Here is a 22,789-nt window from a genome sequence, read left to right on the forward strand (position 1 = left end):
GTGCTGCTGCACTTTTCCATTTCTGACCAGGAGGGAAAGGCCAAGGGAACCACGGAGGTTGGTCCTCATATCACTGAGCTACTGAGCCGAAGGCCAGTAACCACCTACCCCCAGACTTCTTGTTACTGAGAAATAAGAACCCTTAACTGTTTTATTCATTTTAAGTCTGGTTTTCTATTAACTTGCAGCTGAAAATATTCCTAGTTGATACAAAACTATAACCTGAAAAAGATATTTCAACAAATCAGAAGGAAAACAGATGGAGGAGGAATCAACAACATAGAAAAACAAAGGACATTGTAGCCAAAGTGGCTGCAGAAGCAAGAAAACAATTGGAACCCACAGAAGACTCGGGGTTTGAAGGCACAAGGGACTGCAGACAAGAAGACCTATTGATTTAACATTTGGAGGTTCCCCAGCAAGAAGGCCAACTCTCCATCAGTCACCACTATTCCTCGAGCCAACAAGTCTACAATTACATGTTGGAAAATTTCCTTAAAAGTATGTTTATTCTTGGCTGTCTGTTCATATTTATGAGCAAGTTGCTGAAAATATGACTGTAAGGCAAGTCTGCAGTAGGAAAGAGAGGAGCAAAACGGAAAACAAAGAAAAGGCAAGGAGAGGTAAAAGAAAAGGAAGTTAGAGGAAACAGAAACAATGCAAAAAGCAGAAGAAAACTTCAAAAAGAAAAACACACAATATCCTCAGAGATATGAAAAAACAAGATGCTATAAAGTAGAAAAATTAAAATATAGCAATAGAAAGAAAAAATTAATAGGGGAGAATGGAAGACAAAGTTGAGGCCATTTCCCAGATAATAGTTTGAAAACTAGTGAGAAAAGTTGAAAATCAGAGGATCAGGTCCATATAGAAGTTTCAAAAGAGGAGACCCAAGAAGAGAGAGGGAAAGAAAATTGTCAAAAAAAAAAAAAAAAAAAAAGACAACTCTCTTCTTCCCAGAGCCCAGCATTTATTTTTTTTTTAATATTAAGTTTTCTTTTTTTTAAATATATTTTATTGATTTTTTACAGAGAAGAAGGAAGAGGGACAGAGAGTTAGAAACATCGATGAGAGAGATCGATCAGCTGCCTCCTGCACGCCCCTACTGGGGATGTGCCTGCAACCAAGGTACATGCCCTTGACCGGAATCGAACCTGGGACCCTTGAGTCCGCAGGCCGACGCTCTATCCACTGAGCCAAACCGGTTTGGCTAAAGTGAAATTAAAACATGGACAGAGGCTTGTGGAAATGCAGAAATAGGGATAAAATGAACATCTTAAAAACTTTCTGAAAGGAATAAACAGGCGTAACTCCCACTCCTTTATGTGGAAATGATATCAAATCTCTCAACAGCAACACAAGAAGTTATGGAGCTATGCCTTTAAAATTCTGAATGGGAGATTATTTTTGGCATAGATTTTTATAACAAACAATCAAGTATGAGAGCAAATAAAGGTAGGCAGTAAGACAATTTTTTCGTTCTCTCATGCACTTTTCCTTGGGAAGTTTATAGAGAATTGTGTTTCAATAAAACAAGGGATTAAATCAAGAAAGATGAAAACATGACTGAGGAGATAGGAACCCACTCCTGGTGTGGAACAGGCTTAAACCAAGACTATGAGGAAGACAGGCTCCCAGGAAAAGGGTCACCGATATGGGAAGCACTTTGACATTTGGAGATAGATCTGCTGTGGGGTTTAGAAAAATATATTAATAGGTTCATAGTACTTCTGTTAGGAAAACAGGAAAATATTAGATCAAACAATCTGAAATAGCCGTTTTATAGGTAAAAATGTTGTCAAATATTGGCAGTTTCATATTATCCAAGGTAACTTACAGAGGAATAATATAATGCAGAAAATTTGCTTTAAATATTCAAATAATAACAACAACAAAGTTGGAGGAACATGGGAAACAAGAAAGTCAGAAATTAAATGTTACTGAAACTGGGCAATAGACACCTGGGGTTCATTGTCCTGTTCTCCCTATTCATGTATATATTTGAACATCCCATAATAAAAAGCTGTAAAAGAGAAAGTCATGACAACACCAAAATATGAAAATTTTTCAGTATCTTTCAGGAGGAATTTCCACTTGGCAATGCTCAGGTGAAGTCCACTTATAGACCCAATGAACACGGGGGTGGGGGTGGAGGAGTCAGGGAAAGAGCCCACCCACACTGGACCCTCCGTCACCTGGAGCAAGAGACATCAGGGATGTTCCACACCGGCCACTCCAGCCCTTCCTTTCTGAGCGGACTCCACTGATTCTAGAACCAGTGCGATGAAACTGTACTCGAGAGCTGTGACAAATTGTTAGACCCAAAATCCAAGAAGGCAACCATTTCTCACTGCCCAACCATTTACTCCCAGTTCATTTCTCTTCTTGCCCAAACAAAATTCCAAAATTCATCATGATAGTCACACCCCTGTAAATACCCTCAAGTCCCTGCTCTCTCACCTCTGCTCTTTGCAGTTGGCAAGACCAGCCCTGGATGAACCCTGACTTCATGCCTTCTCGGCATCTGTATTGTGAGATCTAAACATTACCGGAGAAAACAAACTAAACCAACGAACAGGCCTAATGTTATATTTACTATTGCAAACTGTAAATGGCAGTTTTATTATTGTTGCCATCCTAAATGTAGCTAAGTTACTTTAAAGAAGCAACATGTAAAACTGACGGCCAACTTTAAGACAACACAATGGGAGACAAAACACTAAATGGTATATCCATAGAATACTGAAAAAAAACAACCTACCATGTTAGAATTCTATAGACAGCAAAGCAGATATTTTTCAAGAATGAAGGTAAAATAAAAACATGTAGAGACTAACAAAAACTGAGATACACATCACCAGCAGGCCCATATTAAATAAAATACTTTAAGAACATATTTTAGCAGAATGAAAATATTCCTACACAGAAGACCAAAGAATTAGGAAGGAAAAAAGAGCAACAAAAATGTCAAATATATGCAAGTCCCCCTCTTCAAAAAATATTTACTTTAAAAAAATTAATGTCTTGTCAGGTTTAAAATACATAATTAAAATACACAACTGTAACACCTAAATAAATAGGGAGATGAATGGACTTAAAGGAAGCTAGAGCCCTGGCCAGGTGGCTCAGTTGGTTGGAGCATCATCCAGTATACCAAAAGAGGTTGCATGTTAGATTCCTGATCAAGGCACATACCTAGCTTAGGAAGAACTCAGCAAGAAGAGCATATGATGACAACTATAAAATCATATTGAATGGTAAATTTAAAAATCTGAGCAGCCCTAGCTGGTTTGGCTCAGTGGATAGAGCATCGGCCTATGGACTGAAGGGTCCCAGGTTTGATTCCGGTCAAGGACACATGTCCGGGTTGCAGGCTTGATCCCCAGTAGGGGGCGTGCAGGAGGCAGCTGATCAATGATTCTCTCTCATCATTGTTTCTACCTCTCTCTCTCCCTCTCCCTTCCTCTCTGAAATCAATGAAAATATATTTAGAAAAATAAATAAATAAAATAAAAATCTGAGCAAATGAAAAGACATCCATCTTCTTAGATGGGATAACTGAATATTAAGTTTCTTAATATCATAACAATGTAGAATTAAAAAGCAAGTTAAGCCCTAACCGGTTTGGCTCAGTGGATAGAGCATCGGCCTGCAGACTGAAGGGTCCCAGGTTTGATTCCGGTCAAGGGCATGTACCTTGGTTGTGGGCACATCCCCAGTAGGGTGTGTGCTGGAGGCAGCTGATCGATGTTTCTCTCTCATCGATGTTTCTAACTCTCTATCCCTCTCCCTTCCTCTCTGTAAAAAAAAACAATAAAATATTTTTTTTTTAAAAAAAGCAAGTTAAATTTGTGTTCCTAAAAGAGAAAAGGAACATTAGGTAAATGCTGAGGAAATATGAATGAATGATATAAGGATTGTAGTTAATACTAATGCATCAATATGGATTCATTAACTGTAACATACATCATACTAATGTAAAATGTTAATAGGGGAAACAGGGTAGAGAATATATGGAAACTGTTCTATCTTCACAATTTTTCTGTAAATATAAACTTCTAAAAATAAAGTTTATTTTAACAAGCATGTTTATAAGACAATCAGGTAAGTTTTCAATAACACAAATGTAATTCCAATTAAATGGATAAAAGTATCTTAAAGTTTAGAGTGAAAATACCCAGTAAAACAAATAAATGAATGAAAAAGAAAGAATATATATAAGATAGCCACTTTAATTAAATCAATATGGAACATTACTCTAGGCATATAATCAGTAGAACAGAGAATCCAGAAATAAAACCCAGTTGATATGAGATTTTAATATATATGACAAAAATGTATTTCAATTCAATGGGAAAGAGTGATTATTTAATAAACGGTGCTGGCACAACTGGCTATCCATCTGGTAGAATATAGTCAGTCCCCAATCTCATAAAATAAAAACAAATTCCAGATGGAGTAAATAAGCAATGTAATAAATAAAGCATCAAAGAGTTAGACAGAAACCTAGGAAACAACTTTTACAGTCTGTTTATTAACCAGAAAGAAAAGAGAGCCATATTTGAGTTTATAAAAGTTAAAAATGCAAATAATAGTAAAAAGTCATAGATTACTCCATCCCCAATCAGATAAAAGAAAAGTTACTGACAAGATAAAGAGAAAAATAATGTAATTTGTTTAGAACTGTTTTGAAAGCAATCTGACAAATATTTTTAAGTTAACAGTACACAGACACTTCAACCAACAAATCACACTCCTGGGAATCTATCCCATAAAAATAAAGTAACCAATAAAATGTTTATTATAGTATTGCTCTTATGGCCAAAACAAAAACAAAAAAACCACCAAAAAACACGAGGTAACAAAATGAGTTCCCAACAATAAGGTAATAAATAATGGTACATTTATACTGTAGAATTATAAGCAGCTATTAAAAACAATAGATTAAGCTATACCATTTGACTTGGAGAAATTTTTCTGGGTGTATTTTTTAATGATAAAAGTGAGATAGAGAGAAGTGCATATACAATAATCCCATTTTTAAAAAACAAACATTGATCACAACCCAAAGGTATGTCCGCCCAATGTGTGTGTGTGAGTGTGTGTGCGGCGCGTGCGCATGAAAGGTGAACATGGAGACAAATACAGAAGGAAATGCACCAGGTCCCCAGCACAGATTACTGGTAGTGTGAGGGGGGAGGGGCAGGGATGCGCAGGGGGTGGGAAGAAAAAAATGAGCAGAATGTATAATACGATTGCACTGATGTTAATCAGAAACCTGCTACAACATGAGTTAGGATATAACATAATTGGCATGAGTGTCCCTCCTCCACATAGTCCCCATCCTCAATCTCCCTCCTGGTCATTTGGCATTTCCTTGTGCAGTGAACTATTAGTCCGGTACAATATTAAATCCTATATTAGGTCTTACAATCTTTTGTGCATGTTGTGACAATCCTACCCAAAAATATTGTTTTCCATTAACATTTAATAAAATTGAATTTTTCGACCCCACTTTTCAAGTTGGGGTGCAGTTTTATACACAAGCACAAGTAAGTACCTATAAATAAAGAAATTATAAAAATAAGGAGCTGGTAGTTATACATTTACTGATGAATATCCATCAAACGACAAAACTAATTACAGAAAAATATGCATTAAGTATTCTATTTCAGTAAAAGCAACCAAACCTTAATTATAAATGTATGCCTAAATACTTTTTTTGTGCATAATCCACACCTGAGGATATTCTTCCCATTGATTTTTAGAGAGAATGGAAGGGAGGGAGGGTGTGGGAGAGAGAGAGAAAGAAATATCAATGTGAGAGAGACACATCGACTGGTTGCCTCCCGCACACGCCCTGATTGGGGCTGGGGATCAAACCTGCAACCCAGGTACATGCCCTTGACCAGGGATCGAACCCGAGACCCTTTGGTGCACGGGCTAACACTCTGACCACTGAGCTACACTGGCCAGGCTTAAATCCTTTTAAATGAAAGTGAAAGCTTCAGAAAGTTGGCACAGGTTACCCAAAGGGAAGGAAGCATAGGGGAAGGGGCAGATTATCAGCTTTGCTTTTATACCTCTCTGTATCTTACCATTTCACCTATTACAATAAACAAAAAAGCACTGCTTTTTAAATCTGAAAATATTAAGCAGTGAAAACAAAGATAAATTGCAAACAATAAAAGAAAATAAATTGGGTATTAATTAGCACCTCCCTCAGAAGATCCTTGTAAAATTACATAAGATAACCTATGTAAAGTGTTTAGCATACTGCCTAACATATTGCATATGCTCAATAAATGTTAGCTATTTATTTATTTATTTTTTACGAAGACTGCAGACAGCAGTGGAATTTACAAACCTGAAAAGATAAGGCCTTTGAAAATGACAGGGCACTTTTTCCTGTATTTCTGAATTTGGTCTCCTTTGGTGGGCAAGGATTCATATTATGATAACCATAGAGCTCATTAAACATACTTTCACTGATAGTAAAAATAAAATTATAATTGGATTTTTTTTTTTTAGAATTTTTATGAGTTTATTTCAGCCAAACTGATGACATACTGGGAGCAAGACCTCAAATGCTCCACAATTAGATTTTTTAAAATATATTTAAACAATAAAAAGGAGATGATAATCTTTTTGCCTTGAAGGCTACTTTAAGAACTTCAAGCCTGGCTGGTGTGCTCAGTGGTTGAATGTTGACCTATGAACCAGGAGGTCACAGTTTGATTTCCAGTAGGGGCACATGCCTGGGTAACAGGCTTGATCCCCAGTAGGGGGCATGCAGGAGGCAGCTAATCAGTGATTCTCTTTCATCATTGATGTTCCTATCTCTCTCTCCCTCTCTCTTTCTCTCTGAAATCAATAAAATATATTGGGGGGAAAGAACTTCAAGCATCTTAAGGCATATGCTTCTATCACAACCACTTCAGATAGAGATACGTGGATCCTGGATATTTCCCACATGTCAGAGAAGAATTAAAACACAATTCATAGAGATTGGAGAGTGGTGCCATTGATCTTTTTGAGAGCCTGTCCACATGGGAAATCCATTCCTAAAGGCAGAAATTCCATTCCTAATTCTAAAAATTTCTTTGTTGGTCTGCCTAAAAGCATGTCAGTTTAGTTATAATCTACAAACCGAATTTGGCACATCGATACTATATTCTATTATCCAGTGAAACATTAAGTTCATAAATGGCATGAGTGTGTTATTAGTCTTGCTACTTACATGGAGTTGACTTTCTCTTCAGGGCCTTGCACTTGACCTGTAACAGTGCCTTTGTTGGTATTCTTCACCCAGCCAACCACTCCTATTTTCTTAGCCTCACCTTCTGTGTACTGGTTTCAGGAGAAAACAAGAGAAAGAAAGTCCATCATCAAACGTCAGAATTTATAACACTTGATTCTAACATTCAAAAAGCACTAAGCTGATAATTTCTTCCTAAAATTATACAACTGACCAACAGTAATTAATACCTCTATTTATAACAAACTTCACTTAAGTGGAATTTTTGTTAAATTCCACTGTCAGTAAAGACAAGCATGTTGTGAGAAAATAAACTGATCCTGGGAATTACTTCAAAACACAGTTTTTATGATGTGTTTGGGGATTAATAAAATTCAGTTGCATTCCCTTGCATCAGCTAACACAAAATTACATTGTTAATCTGGGTTTCTAATGATGACCACTCTAAAATTCCCAATCACTGAGAAAAATATCCAGTTTTAAGCAACAGAAAGTACTGGGTTAAAATATTCTGTTGCTTTCTGAATTATAACAAATGTTATAATTCTCTAGGTAAATTTATTTTTCTTATTATTCTTTTTTTAAAAATATATTTGTATTGATTTTAGAGAGGAAGGGAGAGGAAGAGAGATATAAATCATCAATGATGAGAGAGAATCATTGACCAGCTGCCTCCTGCCCTCCCTCTTCTGGGGATCGAGCTCGCAAATTGGGCATATGCCCTTGACCAGAATCAAACCCAGGACCCTTCAGTCCAAAGACTGATGCTCTACCCACTGAGCCAAACCAGCTAGGGCTTCCTATTATTCTTAATAGGTTGTGTGTTTTTTAAGTCCTTTTCCTGGTTCCAAATTCACTTATGCTACTGGCAAATAAAAACCTAGAAATATTTTTTTTAAATTTTGTTTAAATTTATTTTTAGAGAAAGAGAGGAAGGGAAAGAAAGAAACATCAATGTAAGAGCAAAACATCGATGGGCTGCCTCCTGCACTCCCTCTACTGGGGATCGAGTCCGAAACCTGGGCATGTGCCCTGACCAGCAATCTAATTGCAAACCTTTTGGTGCACTGGATGATGCCCAACCAAACCACACCAGCCAGGGCAAATCCTAGCAAAATTTTTATTTTGAGTCATTTTAACTACATCATACTAAAATTCTTGTGGACCCATTCTAACTAGAACTTTTTAAAGACATGTTCTGTTTGGAAGCCAGGGTGACCACGATCTCTCTCTACGTTCCAAACAATATGAAGCAACCCAAACTAAGATGGTTACAGCTAGGGTTGATGTATGAGCTGGTTCTGAAAGTAAGTCAAGCTCTCATAGGTAATAACAAAAAAAGAGACAATCTGATCTGTAGAGGATACAACTATGTCAAAATGTGGAGGCATATAGGTGGGACCTGTTAGAGTACTCAGAGGTTAGGAACAGAGACCTAATCTAGGGTCTGCCGGCTCAGATAAGTCGGTGAAAATACAAGTCACATTTAACTTTTAGGAAAGGAGTATAATAACAAAATCAATATTTTAAAGGCAACAAGTAGTTTTAACTTATAGAAACCTGGGGACCACTACGTTATGCAACATGAGCATGTTTCGTTATGCAATTTGAGACACATGCCCTTGGGTAGAGGGTTTCTTCCATCCAGAACAAGTGGAAGATCCCATATTTGTATTAATATACCTAATCAAAAGGTTTAACTTAACCACCTCAAGAGAGTTATTTTGAAATTCATAGAAAATATTAGCTAAAGGCTAAGAACGCTGTAATGTTTTTAATAGACTACTTTGTAAAGACAGCTCTCATAAAAACCTCAACCAGTAATTTGTATGTGAAGAAATAAAAAATACATTTTTATTTGCTGTCAAGGATGGGAAATAAGCAGTAGACCAGCACTAAGTAGAAAGCTGCTCTATATTTGTGATTAGAAATAACTGTGGAGAAAAAAATGTACCACCACCCCCCACCAAAAGCAGATTATATTGACTTACCATTCTGAAGCAGACACCTGTATAAAAGAAAGATAAAAATAAAGTCAGCTTGTCTACCTTTAAAAAAAATCATATATTTCCTAACTTAATTTTCACCTATTTTATTCAATAGTAAGTAAATGAAATGAACAAAATTTTTAATGTCTGAATATATTCAAAATGTGTTGTAAAAATTTATTTTCTTTTAAAATAAAAAGATAAAGGGAAGATCACTTTTGGGAAAAATTAGTAATCTGAATATATCATTCAAAGTATGATAAAATGCCAAACAGTATATTTAGTCTATTTTAAAATGCTAACTAAAATCAAATGCTTATTACAAGGTCAGTTGAGTATATTTGATATAACATTTACCTATCCTCAGCTTTTAGAATTTCTTCTTTAACGACAAGGACTAAATCTAAGTTGAAATGTAATAAAATGTTTCTGTTTTAATGTTAATTCCACCTTCTGGAAAAGGCAAACTACAGGGACAGGAAACATCAGTTGCAAAGGGTTGAGAGGGGAGAGAGGAGCGCTGCAAAGGGCACCCGGGAACTCTGGGGGATGATGACAGCGCTCTGTATATCTCCACTGTGGTGATTACATGACTGTCTGCATGTTTCAAACCCATGAAACTGTTCACTAAAAAGGGTGAATGTTAGCCCAGCCGGTGTGGCTCAGTGGTTGAGCGCTGCCCTATGAACCAGGAGATCGGGGTTGGATTCCCAGTCAGGGCACATGCCTGGGTTGAGTGCTAGATCCCCAGTGTGCGGCATGCAGAAGGCAGCTGATCTATGATTCTCATCATTGATGTTTCTAGCTCTCCCTCTCCCTTCCTCTCTGAAATCAATAAAATTATTTTTAAAAGAGGTGAATGTTACTGAATTTAAATTATATCTCATTTGAAAAAAAAATTAGAAGAAAAAACTCGGGAAATCACAGGGGATGAATCAGGCAAAAGATATTGCTTCAATATACAACAATTGAGCCTGGTTAAGAAAATACAGAAGGATTCAGTGGGTTAGGTAATTTTATGTAATTCTGTAAGTGGATTTATAATAAGAAATATCATTTGTTTCTTGATGATAGTGTATTGTAGCACCAAAAGAATATAAAGAAAAAGAGTAGTAAAGCAATAAAAACAAGATAACCTCACAAATGGAATTTTTGTAGGGCTATAAAAATATTTTAAATGCTACATATAAAAGGTGGAGGAATGATGAGTGGAAGTATTGATCTGAAAGGGAATCTGTTATATAGTTGGAGGGAAAGACATTAGCTAGCAGATATAAAAGAAAGTGCCAGAAAACTCAAGAAAATTTTCACACCATGTAGAAGAGAGAGAGACAAAACAGGAGAGAAAACGGCACAACTGTGGGCCCGTGTACAGTGGTTTACCCTAAGAGTGAGACGATCCTGGAAGGCCCAAGTAGAGTTGAAGGTTTGGTCACTGCTGCACTGTGCATATTCCCCTCTGAGCTCCTCAACAGTGAAGAGCGCTGCCTGCTGTTAGGTTAGCATCATGAAAAATAAGCGCAATGCAACTGAAGTAAACAGACATTGGAAACATCTGGTCCAGCTTTTTCCTGCTCCAAGAGTGGTCCATGGACCAGCAGCATCAGCAGCACCTGAGAGTATTTTGCTTTCCTTTGTGTGTGTGTGTGTGTGTGTGTGAGAGAGAGACTTTTAAAAAAATTGAGATATAATTCATATAATATTAAATACCCCTTTTTAAAGTGTTCAAAGTATACTAAATATACAGTGATATTTAGTAGATTCACAGTTTTGCAACCATCACCAGTAGCTAATTGCAGAACATTCCCATCACCCCAAAAGGAAGCCCCCTCACATTTTCCTTTAGCATTCATTCCCCATGCCCCCCTTCCCCCATCCCTCGGGGAAGTCAGGGCCAAGGCCCCTGTGATGTCCTTGGCCTTTCCCTCTAGGTTTTGGGAGGGCTGCTGGAGCGCAAATCATAGTCACCCTACAGTCAGGAGCAGGGAGAGTAGAAAGGGAAAACCTTGGCTGAGGACGCCCCTGTCAGAGCTTTCCTGCAAGCCTCAACCAAGGGCCTGCTGATGTTGGTCCTTCCCACCTCTACCTGTGGGAGAACAGCAGTCATTCTCCAGTTTGGGACCACACCGCTTCCCTGACTTTTCCTATCACTCCACACCAAAAACCCTGCAGTCCAGATCATCTTGCAGTACTGAAACCAGGACTAAACAGTTGTGCTCCCTCTAGATTTTATAACTTCCTTCTGGAGGAGAAAACTTCTTTGCCCTCAGGATAGTTCCTTCTTTGAGGAGGAATAGCCATCAATGTGCCACCCTTGGCCACTCTCTACACTCTCTACCCTGTTTCTGATTCCTCCTTTGAGATAAGGAGTGACCAATCTAATGGGTACATTTGGAAGGAGAACCATGCACAGCCCAAGTGCTTCCTTTCCCACCTTCTCCTGGGAGTGAGTTACCCTCAGAGGTCATGCCTTCTGCCCTGCCCACAGGGAGGCCTGCCAGTGCCTGGCGGCGGTGTCTGATTTGGCAGTACAGCTTATAACAAGGTGCACTTACCTGAAGAAACACACCACATCCCCCAAACCCTGCTTTATTATTTTTTTAAAATATATTTTTATTGATTTAAGAGAGGAACGGAGAGGGAGAAAGAGATAGAAACATCGATGATGAGAGAATCATTGACCGGCTGCCTTCTGCACGCCCCCCTACCAGGGATCGAGCCAGAAACCTGGGCATGTGCCCTGACTGGGAATGTATCCTGGACCTCCTGGTTCATAGGTCTATGCTCACCCACTGAGCCACACCAGCCAGGCTCTGCTTTAGTCTTGGCCTTACTTGTCAATCAATAACTCACACAATGAAGAGAGGTGTTATTTACTCAGCCCCTCAACCACGGCCCCTATTTTAAAGCCTTAGAAGGAATTCGCAGCAAGAGGTGACAGGACCTCCAGGCCCGTTAACTTTGAGAAGCAATGAACCACGCGGGAATTAGCATTCAAAGCTCCATAATCCACTTGGAATTTCCCCAGAATCTTTCTGAGAGTCCTGATCCCTAGTCTGAAGCATACTGTGCAACAGAAGGAGGCACACAAAGAAAACAAGAAGCCAATTGGGGACAGATTTTCTGCAGCCGATTGGCACTGGCTGGAGCAGAGCACTCATGGGACGCAGCCTGTGTGGGAGCCGTTCCTATGGGCTTTTGTGGCCTCTCTGCACTGCTTCCACCTCGTCTGCTAAAGAGCAAGGAAGCTGATATGACACGGACAGGTTTTGTACAGACACACTGCTCTGGAAACTGGGACAGGCATCAGCCCCTTCAGTTATGAAAGACTCAAGCGCGATATGCTGCTCAGCCGAGGCTCAATCCGCTGCAATGGCACCTCACTCTGTGCAAAGATGTGTCCGTGAGCAACTCTGAGGTGAATATTGCAAAGGAAATACTATTTTAAATCTACAAAGAAATACTGGTATTCAAGAAATCATACGATGTCAGCCGCCTTTCATGCAAAATCAAATTTTCCTATTGTAATGTACCCCTTCATCCTGGGGTCTGACTGCAGGTGTCAATTTTGAATGCAGACAGTCACCACCTTACAAAGCAGCCCTTAGTGATTTTAAACACCTTAGTGGCTAGAAAGGCCTTCTTTATGTGGAATAAAATTCTGCCTCATTTCACCCTTTCTCCATCCATCCAGGGTCTGTCCCCTGGAGCCACACACCACAGCATCTTTCAAATAGTTAACACTTGGAGTGGGGGAAACGAGTTAAGTCAGCTCGCGTGAATTGCGCGTACTCCGCGGGAGCCGTCTTTAACTCGGTTCATATAGATTTGCGGTGGAGTGCGGGAAACGTGTAAACTCGGGCCGATTGTAACTGCGTATTACCAAATATTTGTTTGTAATCCACCCTTTTGGTGGATGGAACAAAACCAAAAGACAGAGCCATCTTATATTTTGGCGGGAAATTCACCCCACACCGGAGTGTTAAGCTGGGCACCACACTAAGGTGTTTTCTCCAAGTCAACTATCCCAAGCACTTTAATTTGAGACACTTCTGAAGTCCCCAGGACAAGCACAGCGTGCAGGGGCTATAAAAACAAGCCACCAGCTTGACCTTCAAAATACTGTCCTTATTGTCTAATGAGAGACACAGACATGAGTACACAAATAACTGCAGTGGAAAGCAAAATGGGTTAAAGTAAAATCAAGAAGTAGAACAGAACTATAAATGAAACGCTACGGGAACAAAGACGAGAAAAGGAAGTAGAAGCCACTCCTAACACCAAGCTAACACTATCAAAAACACACTTGCATTTCTACAGCACAGGGAAACCAGCAGATGGCCACAATCCATGTGCACGGTGCCATTGGCGCTCACCTGAGAGCTGGTAAAACATCAGAGAACCCATGCACAGCTTAATCGATTTCCCTTTCAAACTTTCGGAATATATTAGTCTAGAATTCAGTGGTTCTCAAACTTCTGGCCCTTTTAAATACAGTTCCTCATGTTGTGACCCAACCATAAAATTATTTTCGTTGCTACTTCATAACTGTAATGTTGCTACTGTTATGAATCATAATGTAAATATCTGATATGCAGGATGGTCTTAGGCGACCCTTGTGAAAGGGTCGTTCGACCGCCAAAGGGGTCGCGACCCACAGGTTGAGAACCGCTGGTCTAGATGGACTGTAATGAAACATAAGGAACATGATAAACCATGCCATGGCTACAAATGCTCTAAAAACACAGGTGTTCAGCCTACTGATCCTCATCTCAAAGTCCCCAACGCACAGAAGCTGGGGAGGGGAAACATGGAGCTCCCCGAAAATGTGGAGATTAAAAAGGAGAGGATGGCCCGGCCCCTCCCTCCTCCTCCTCCTCCTCCTCCCCGAGCTCACCGACCACCACCCCCGCCCCGCCCGGCCCGCTCTCCAGCGCATGCGCATCTCGCCGCCTCCCCCTCGGCTGCTGTGTCACGGCCGAGCGGAAGTCCGGGCCCAGGAGGGGGACCCCCTCTCTGTCCTCTCCCTTCCTCCCCTGACACCTCCCCGGCCTCCCACAGTAGGGGGTCCCCTACCCTGCACTCTCCCGAACACCTCGTAGTCCACGGATTTGAGGGGCCCCGCGGTAGACATGGCGGCGAACCCGCTGCGGAGGAGCAGGAGCGAGAGGAGCGGGGTTCGGGGCGCGGCGACTGCGAGCAGGAGGGGGCACATGGGGCCGCGCGGCGCACCCCGCGCCGGGTCACGCGCGGGACGGCGGCAAATGAGACGGCGGGCCCGGGGGCGAGGGCGGCGGGACGCCGGGAGGACGGGCCGGGAGCGAGGGCGGCGGGACGCCGGGAGGACCGGCCGGGAGGACAAACCGCTCGCTCCCCCCCCCCGCCCCCCTCTGCTGGGACCGAGCGGCGCGCCCGCCCCGTGTGTGTCGGTAAGGCCGGTGCTGTGCCCAGACGTCAGGAGCTCGGTTCCCAAAATGAGTGCTTTTGAAAGGACAGACCTGCTCATTGGTGATGCGGAGGCTGTGGCGGCTGTGGCTGCTGAGTTTGTATTAAACGGGTGAGCGTCCGCCGAACCTGCCGGCCGGAGCCCATTCCTGGGAGGATGGCTGCCTCCCCCGCCGCCTCTAGGGAGTCAGAGGCTGTGGGCCTCCATCCGTGTTCTCCATGAATTCTGGCATATTTGGGGGCAAGACACTTTTAAAAATATAAATTCTTTTATGTTAGTGGAAACAGAAAAGAAAGCTTATCTCCTGTTCACTATTACAGCATTTTTGTAGTTTTGATTATTTTCCAGCAACATCCCAATTGCCTAGATTTAATCATTTAAAATGGCCTGTGATCATCAAGTATCTGAGGCCCTGCCTAGATTGAGCTAAAATTTTAAAATTTTGCCCAAAGTTTCTTCTGCTCAGTTAAGTTTTCTAGGTAATTTTTTTGAGAGCTCATTCTGTGGCATATACGTAGAAAGCTAACATTAAAAAAAAAAAAGTTAAAAAAAGAAAGCTAACATCCTCAGGCTTCATGACAACCAGAAAGTTTAAACCACAATACACAGCAAGCATTTCAGTTTAAATCTTTTGCCTTTGTGCTACTAGTATATTAAAATATGCCCTGAAAACAGGCATAATGCCATGAGGTGAATAACATGGTACCTGACAGTCCCTATTTGTATGGAAAATATGCTAATGAATCCTGTCCATACAGAAAGTAAAAGTGAAGTCAGATTTGTTTTTTCTATCTGGGTTTATCTGGATTCAGCATCTAAAAACACTGATTTCCACTGTCCTGAAGGGAATAATATGGAGGCTGAACAGAAATGGCTGGTGTGCAAGGTCAGTTACCAAACAATCCACCAGAGGAAGACAGGCGTAACCCAGGATGAGGCTGGTCAGAGTCAAGGTAATGCTAAGGGCTAATAAGAGGCGTTTACAGAAGCCCCTGCGCCTTTTCAAAGGAGTCCAAGGCTCAGCTCTACCCAGGCCCCCAGAACTCAAGCCAACCTATGGGAAACAGACGCAACATCCTCCAGATGTTATTTCCACTCGTGGATTGTGTTTATGTGTCTGTTTTTTGGCTTGTGCTTGTTTTTACTGGCCAGAGCTCTATCAGGCCTAATGCCCGCTCTTTATAACAAACATTTTGTAATGCTGCCTCTGCTATCCTGAAATGAAATGCATGGGTAATATAATTTACCCAAAACATTTGTGAACCAACATAATGATCTAACGATACAACAAAGGATAAATAACACACACTTATAATAAAATAATATATATCAGAATGTAAACTCTTAGGCACTGAACGGCTCAGACCTACGGGTACTATCACTGTGAATCCAGCAACCACAAGTTTGATCAGGTACTGGAGATGCACAAACCATGGGCACTGTTGGCTGAGCCATGAGTTTTCAAAATAATGAACACTTCTTAGTAATGCTCCCAGCAAACAATGTTTAATCTTCTCTTGGCTCACATAGTAGTTACATTCCTAGAACATTTAGTGAACTTAAAAATATATAGAACTTTATATAAAACTAGAGGCCCAGTGCACAAAAATTTGTGCACTCAGGGGGGGGTCCCTCAGCCCGGCCTGTGCCCTCTCGCAGTCTGTGACCCCTCGGGGGATGACCACCTGCTGGCTTAGGCCTGCTCCTCAGGGGATTGGGCCTAAGCTGGCAGTCAGACATCCCTCTAGGAGCCCTTGGGGGATGTCCACTTGCCAGCAGGGAGCAGGCCTAAGCTGCAGTCGGACATCCTTAGCGCTGCTGAGGAGGCGCGAGAGGCTCCCACCACCACCGCTGTACTGGCAACCATCAGCCTGGCTTGTGCCTGAGCAGATCTCCCCCTGTGGGAGCTCACTGACCACCAGGGAGCAACTCCTGCATTGAGCATCTGCCCCCTGGTGGTCAGTGTGTGTCATAGTGACCAGTCATTTCCAGTTCTGCTGTTAGGGTTAATTTGCATATTAGCCTTTTATTCACAAATGAGTGCACAATGCAGCTGTGAGGTGTTCTAAGGAGGCCAGAGTATTGTGAAGGAATTGAGGAACAAAGACCTTAATGACTCCTGAAAACAGAAGTTAGTATCTGAACCAGAACTAAGCCTTAGTTCTCCTGACTTCTAGATTCATGCCCCCGCCCCCTTTTTTTCCATCATGCAAAAACGGGGAAATGTGATCTTATAAATCAGGACTTTTCAGAAGACTCTGGTCATGTGGTTATTATAATTGTAACATAATGTTCCCTTTCATGGAGTCTCCAGACATTAACTCAGTTAAGCTTCCCAACTCTACATCAAGGTGAGAATTATTTCCATTTCACCTTTTTTCACTCAGGTTCAATGCCTTCTCCATTTGTCAGTCAGATTCATGAGGGCAGGTTCCGTGTTTGTCTTATTCACTGATGTATCCCCACCCTCAATGCCTAGCATATGCAGGCAGTCAATAAAAATGTGTTGAGTCAATAAATGAATGAATGGAAGACTAACCTAGATTGAAAATTCTCTGTGGAGATGTGTTCTTTTCAATATGTCTTCATTTGTCTTGATATTCCCTTATGTGGCTACGAGAATTTTGTAAATTCTTTTTTTGGGGGGAGGATTTAGTAAATTTTTAACTAGTCTGCTGAATTAGTTCAAATTTTAAAAAGATTAGGGATGTCACCATCTCTTCTCCTCTTAAGATGATCAACCATCCTGTTTGGCTCAGGACTGTCCCAGATTTAGCACTGAAAAGCCTGCATCTGCCCGGCCAGCATGGCTCAGTGGTTGAATATCAACCTATGAACCTGGAGGTCATGGTTCAATTCCCAGTCAGGGCACATGCCTGGATTGCAGGCTTGATCCCGAGGGGGAGGGGGAGGGGGGAGAGGGACAGGGGGAGGGGGAGGGGGAGGGATAGGGGAGGAGGAGGGGGAGAGGGAGAGGGAGGGGGTCAACAGAGCCAAATATCAACAGTACAACGATTGAAATTTCTTTTGAGATCCAAATTTTTTAAACTTAAACTATATACATTGTTATTAACTTAATTAGGGTACTCCTAAGGCTTAGGAAGAGCCACACTCAAGGGGCCAAAGAGCCGCAATTTGCCGACCATGGGTAGAAGGTTAAAGCAGTTTATTATGCTTAGAAAATTTTACTTCCTGGTGAGCTAATATGAAATCTTAATTTAAAGCAACCCATCACTCCAAAGAATCTGGATACAGCTATTGATCATCTGCTGCCATGTAGGATTCCAAATCCTTTCACTCTGAGAATTTGCATTTCTCAACATATCTGTTGGCTTCCAGACCTTTACATATGTCTCTGCATTTGGCCATAAAGCTAAAATAATCCTCTGCGATCTGACTCAATATTTTGTGCCAGTTCTGTTAGAGAACACCACAAATCATCTAAAACTTGTTTAGAATGTGGTTAAATCATTTTAAAGTAAAATATATCCCGGAAGTTCTAATTTAGATAATTTTAAGTAATGAGGTTCCTGGTTTATTACAGAGACCTCACAATTTGTCTTCCTCTCATCTCCCTTCCAGTTCATTCTTTTCAATACCATATCTTCAAAGTCTCTCTGCACTACATTCCAACAAAATCAAAGGCTTCAGCCTTCACTAACCTCTGATTACCTGCTTAACCCCATCCTATAGGTCCGTGGTCGGCAAACTTCGGCTCTCGAGCCACATTCGACTCTTTGGCCCCTTGAGTGTGGCTCTTCCTAAGCCTTAGGAGCACTCTAATTAAGTTAATAACAATGTACCTACCTATATAGTTTAAATTTAAAAAATTTGGCTCTCAGAAGAAATTTCAATCGTTGTACTGTTGATATTTGGCTCTGTTGACTAATGAGTTTACGTATAGGTTATAGGTAACCTATAATCAAGACACTTTGAATTATTCTGCTCTCTGAACACAAACTGACCTTATTTTTAAAAAATATTTACTCTCGGATCTACTTTATGTAGGCTATCTCCTGACACTCCCAAATCTTCCCCTATCCTGTCCAGTGGCCTGTGCAAGTATGTACCAGATTTCATCCTAATTATTTAGTGTCTTTCCCACTAGTACTGCGCCTTCCAAGAAATAAGATCTCAAACTGGATTGAGGTCCTGTCACCATCACTAATCCTGTCACTGAGTGGAAAGGATGTCATTTTCCTTTTCATAATTAATCTTTGACTTTTTCCACATTTACCCACGTGTACCCCTGTCAATTATTATGTAGCTGTATTGTAATTTTAGTAGTGCTATAGCAACAATTGACATTGCTTAGCTAAAAAATGTCCTGTGTCTGCCAACAGCAGTACATCAGCAGACAGAAATTTTTATGTACCATTTAAGCTTGGAATGCCAACAATATGTGATTTGAATACTTTAGAAATTTTAAGCAAATGTTACTAATATTTAAGCTAATTTTAAATAACAGAAGGAAAATTTTATAACTCTAACCCAACCTTAATCATTTTTAGTATTCTCTTCATGTATTATGTATGCATATGAATATGTATATATGTATACTTATCTTTTTTTTCATTTCAGAGAGAGAGAGAAGATAAAAATATCAATGATGAATGAGAATCATTAATTGGCTGCCTTCTGCATACTCCCTAATGGGGATCGAGCCCACAACCCGGGTATGTGCCCTGACGGGAATCAAACCATGACCTCCTGGTTCATAGGTCGACGCTCAATCACTGATCACACCGGCTGGGCTCTTCATATATATTTTTAAGTAGTTAAAAATCATAATACAAATTTAATTTTTATTATTTCTTTTTCCATGTTATAGTCTTTCCAATGAATAGTTTAGTAGTTTCATGATATTCTATTTTTGCTGAACTTATTGGGGTGACATTGGTTAATAAAATTAAATTTCAGGTATACAATTATACATCATCTGTATATTGTACTATGTGTTCACCACCCCAAGTCAAGTCTCCATTTATCCCCCCCTTTACCCTCTTTTACCTTCCCCCACCTTACCTTATGGTACTCTAAGTGAATATAACCATAAATTTACCTACCAAGTCCCTATTGTTATACACTCCGGTTATTTCTAATTTTTCACTACCATAAAAAAGTACTATGAAAGAAATATTCATACATAAATTCATTCATATTCATGTTGTTCCCTCCCATATTATTCAATTATTTAGAAGTCAGAATAAAAAATCAAAGTATATAAGTATGTATTGTTCTTGATATATATGACCAAATTGTTTTTCAAAGGGCTGTGCTAATTTAAATATACCACTACTGGCACTGTATGAGTATATGATTTTTTAAAATATTTTTATTGATTTTTAGATTGAGTGGAGAAAGAGACACATTGATGTGAGAGCGAAAAATCTATTAGCTGCTTCCTTCATCCCTCCCACGGTGAAATAGGTACAGACAATACAGTCTCTGTGTCTAAATTAGCGGTCGCCAACCGGTGGTCCGCGGACCACTGATGATCTGTGAGGTCCGAAAGGTTGGCGACTGCTGGTCTAAATGACATTGGAACAGAGGAGGCATCACCTGTAAATCTATAAATCACCACCACAAAGGGTTAGTTGGGAAGGATTCCTAAAGTGATGTCTCAGAAATTTGATATTGAAGTATAATTGATTTCAAGGACAACCAAAATTACTTTCTTCATCAACATATTTCTATTCCTGAATTATTTTTGTAACCATTAATTATGTGGAAAGAGCTGGACTCAACAGGATAAAAATTATTAAATCTCACAACTGAAGAGGCCTCAACAAACCAATGTGATGCTTCCTTCTTGGAAGGGATACTCTATAGTAAAGAAATGCTTGGATAATTATTACTGAACTGGACCCAAGATCATTAGACATCAGGCTGTCAGTCAGCAGAGGAAGTAAGCTGGTTTCCCAGAAGGGCCTTTAATCTTATTACAATTTATCAGAAAATTGCTTAAGCAATTTTATCAGGAAGACATATTTCTTTCCAGAGGAGATTCTGTCCTGGGTTTGAACCACTTTTTCTTTATCACAGTCCAAGTTAATATTCAAAACGCAGAAGTACATTTAGCATTAAAGCTTCTTTCCTCCCCCAGCTTGATATTTTAAAATCCTGTTACCTATTTTCATAACTTTTTAAAATAAAATTTGAACACAGATTGACTATTAAATACTATAGAATTATCTTTAACTTCCTCATGTGATAATATAATTATAGGTATATTTTTTTAAAAGGCCTTATCTGTTAGAGGCCTTCACTGAAATATATAAGGGTGCTATAACATATTTTGCTTTAAAATCCTTGGGAGTTGCCTGGATGGTGTGGCTCAACGGTTGAGCATCGACCTCTGAAACAGGAGGTCAGGGTTCAATTCCTGGTCAGGGCACATGCACAGGTTGCAGGTTTCATCCTCAATGTGGGGTGTGCAGGAGGCAGTGGTCAATGATTCTCTCTCATCACTGATGTTTCTATCTCTCTTTCCCTCTCCCTTCCTCTCTGAAATTAATAAAAATATATTTTTAAAAATATCAAAAATAAAATCCTTGGGAGTTGAAGGCAGAACAGTTTAGATAGAATAAACTTATTGAATTGGTGGTATCTATTAAGCTGGGTCATGGGTACATGGGGATTCATTATACTATTTCTAATTTTGTACATGTTTGAAATTTTTATGTAAAGTTTTAAAATAAAATAAAAAATAGAAGTCCATTTTCATTCTATAAAATATGTGACCAATAATCCTCAAAACTGTCATGGTCATGAAAAAAACAAAGAAAGCCTGCAAAACAACCCAGAATTGCCCTAGGATAGTGGTCGGCAAACTCATTAGTCAACAGAGCCAAATATCAACAGTACAACGATTGAAATTTCTTCTGAGAGTCAAATTTTTTAAACTTAAACTATATAGGTAGGTACATTGTTATTAACTTAATTAAGGTACTCCTAAGCTGGCCTTTGCTAAAAACGTCCTCAATCTGATTGAGGTACATTCACTGAGGTCGACCCCTTCCAACTCTCCCATCCACACTCGTCTTGTATACTTGTTTCGTCTATCTCCTTTCCGAAAACCGACTTCTGCGCATGGGCCACGAAGTTTCAATTGCACTGTATGTGTGCGCCCGCACGTGGTATTTTGTAGAAGAGCCACACTCAAGGGGCCAAAGACCCACATGTGGCTCTCGAGACGCGGTTTGGTTTGCCAACCACTGCCCTAGGAGACAGAATGACTAAATGTAAAGTGTATTCTGGATGGGATTCAGGAATGGAAAGAGAACTTCAGGTAAAAACCGAGGAACTCTGAATAAAGTATGGACTTTAGTTAGGTTTCAATACCGGTTCATTATAACAAATGTACCATGTTAATGTAAGATATTAATAATAGGGGAAACTTCCTGAACTATCTTCATAATAATTTTATAAATCTGAAACTATTCTCTCTCTTTCTCTCTCCCTTCCTCTCTAAAATCAATAAAAATTTATTTTATAAAATCTCTTAAATCCCATTAAGAAATTAACTTGTAGGGTACCTGAGAGATAGAAGCAAAATTGGAAGCAGTCGAATGCAATAAAACAGAATCATTCTAAATGAACTGAATTGTAACCAAACTGCCTTCTGAAAAGGGAGGGTGAAGTGGAAAGCTTGATTGGTTCTGGGAGTCTAAAGGTAAAGGATGGGAACAGACTTTGAGTTCGATCACTGGTCCCTGAAGAATAAAGAAGAAAAGACAACTCAGCTCATCTATCTCATGATGCCTTTGGTGGGACACTGGATTGGTAGAAAACCTCCACGTGAATCTCTGTCTAGCTTGCTTTCCTTCTGCAGGGCTGGAAAGTTAAAGCTCTATCTCCCAGACATTCCTGCAATTAGGGTTCCTGCATGACAGAGACTCTGCCATCAGAAGTACTGTGCTATCTGTGGAGGGAGGACATGAGCAGGGCAGAGGCTCTCTGCTGGTCCTTCTGTGATAAGCACAGTTACGGGGGGAGCTTCGTTTTTCTGGGCATTGTTCATTGAGGTCACCGTGACTGTAGCTTCTTGGGCACCTAGAGGCAAGGTGCAGAGCAACGTTTTACTAGTTAATGTTA

The 22,789-nt window shown here is 40.2% G+C and overlaps 1 protein-coding gene across 9 annotated transcripts in view; it reads right to left on the reverse strand.

Moving 5' to 3' along the window:
* Positions 1-22,789, reverse strand: part of ACYP2 (acylphosphatase 2) — a 155,195-nt gene that overhangs the window by 76,836 nt on the left and 55,570 nt on the right. For 4 of the 9 annotated variants that reach the window (XM_023746820.1, XM_023746815.1, XM_014447308.2 and 1 more), the window contains 2 exons: positions 9,250-9,266; positions 7,241-7,350 (listed from right to left, as the gene is read on the reverse strand). In XM_023746820.1, coding sequence (XP_023602588.1) covers positions 7,241-7,350; positions 9,250-9,252 — 113 coding nt within the window. In that variant the 5' untranslated portion in view covers positions 9,253-9,266. Of the gene's footprint in view, positions 1-7,240; positions 7,351-9,249; positions 9,267-10,629; positions 10,738-14,322; positions 14,575-22,789 lie in introns of those variants that run through there. The other 5 variants (XM_023746823.1, XR_002827008.1, XR_002827010.1 and 2 more) reach the window with 5 other exon arrangements.

Source organism: Myotis lucifugus, unplaced genomic scaffold (assembly GCF_000147115.1).
Source record: "Myotis lucifugus unplaced genomic scaffold, Myoluc2.0 scaffold_6, whole genome shotgun sequence".
In the NCBI taxonomy this organism is placed as follows: domain Eukaryota; kingdom Metazoa; phylum Chordata; class Mammalia; order Chiroptera; family Vespertilionidae; genus Myotis; species Myotis lucifugus.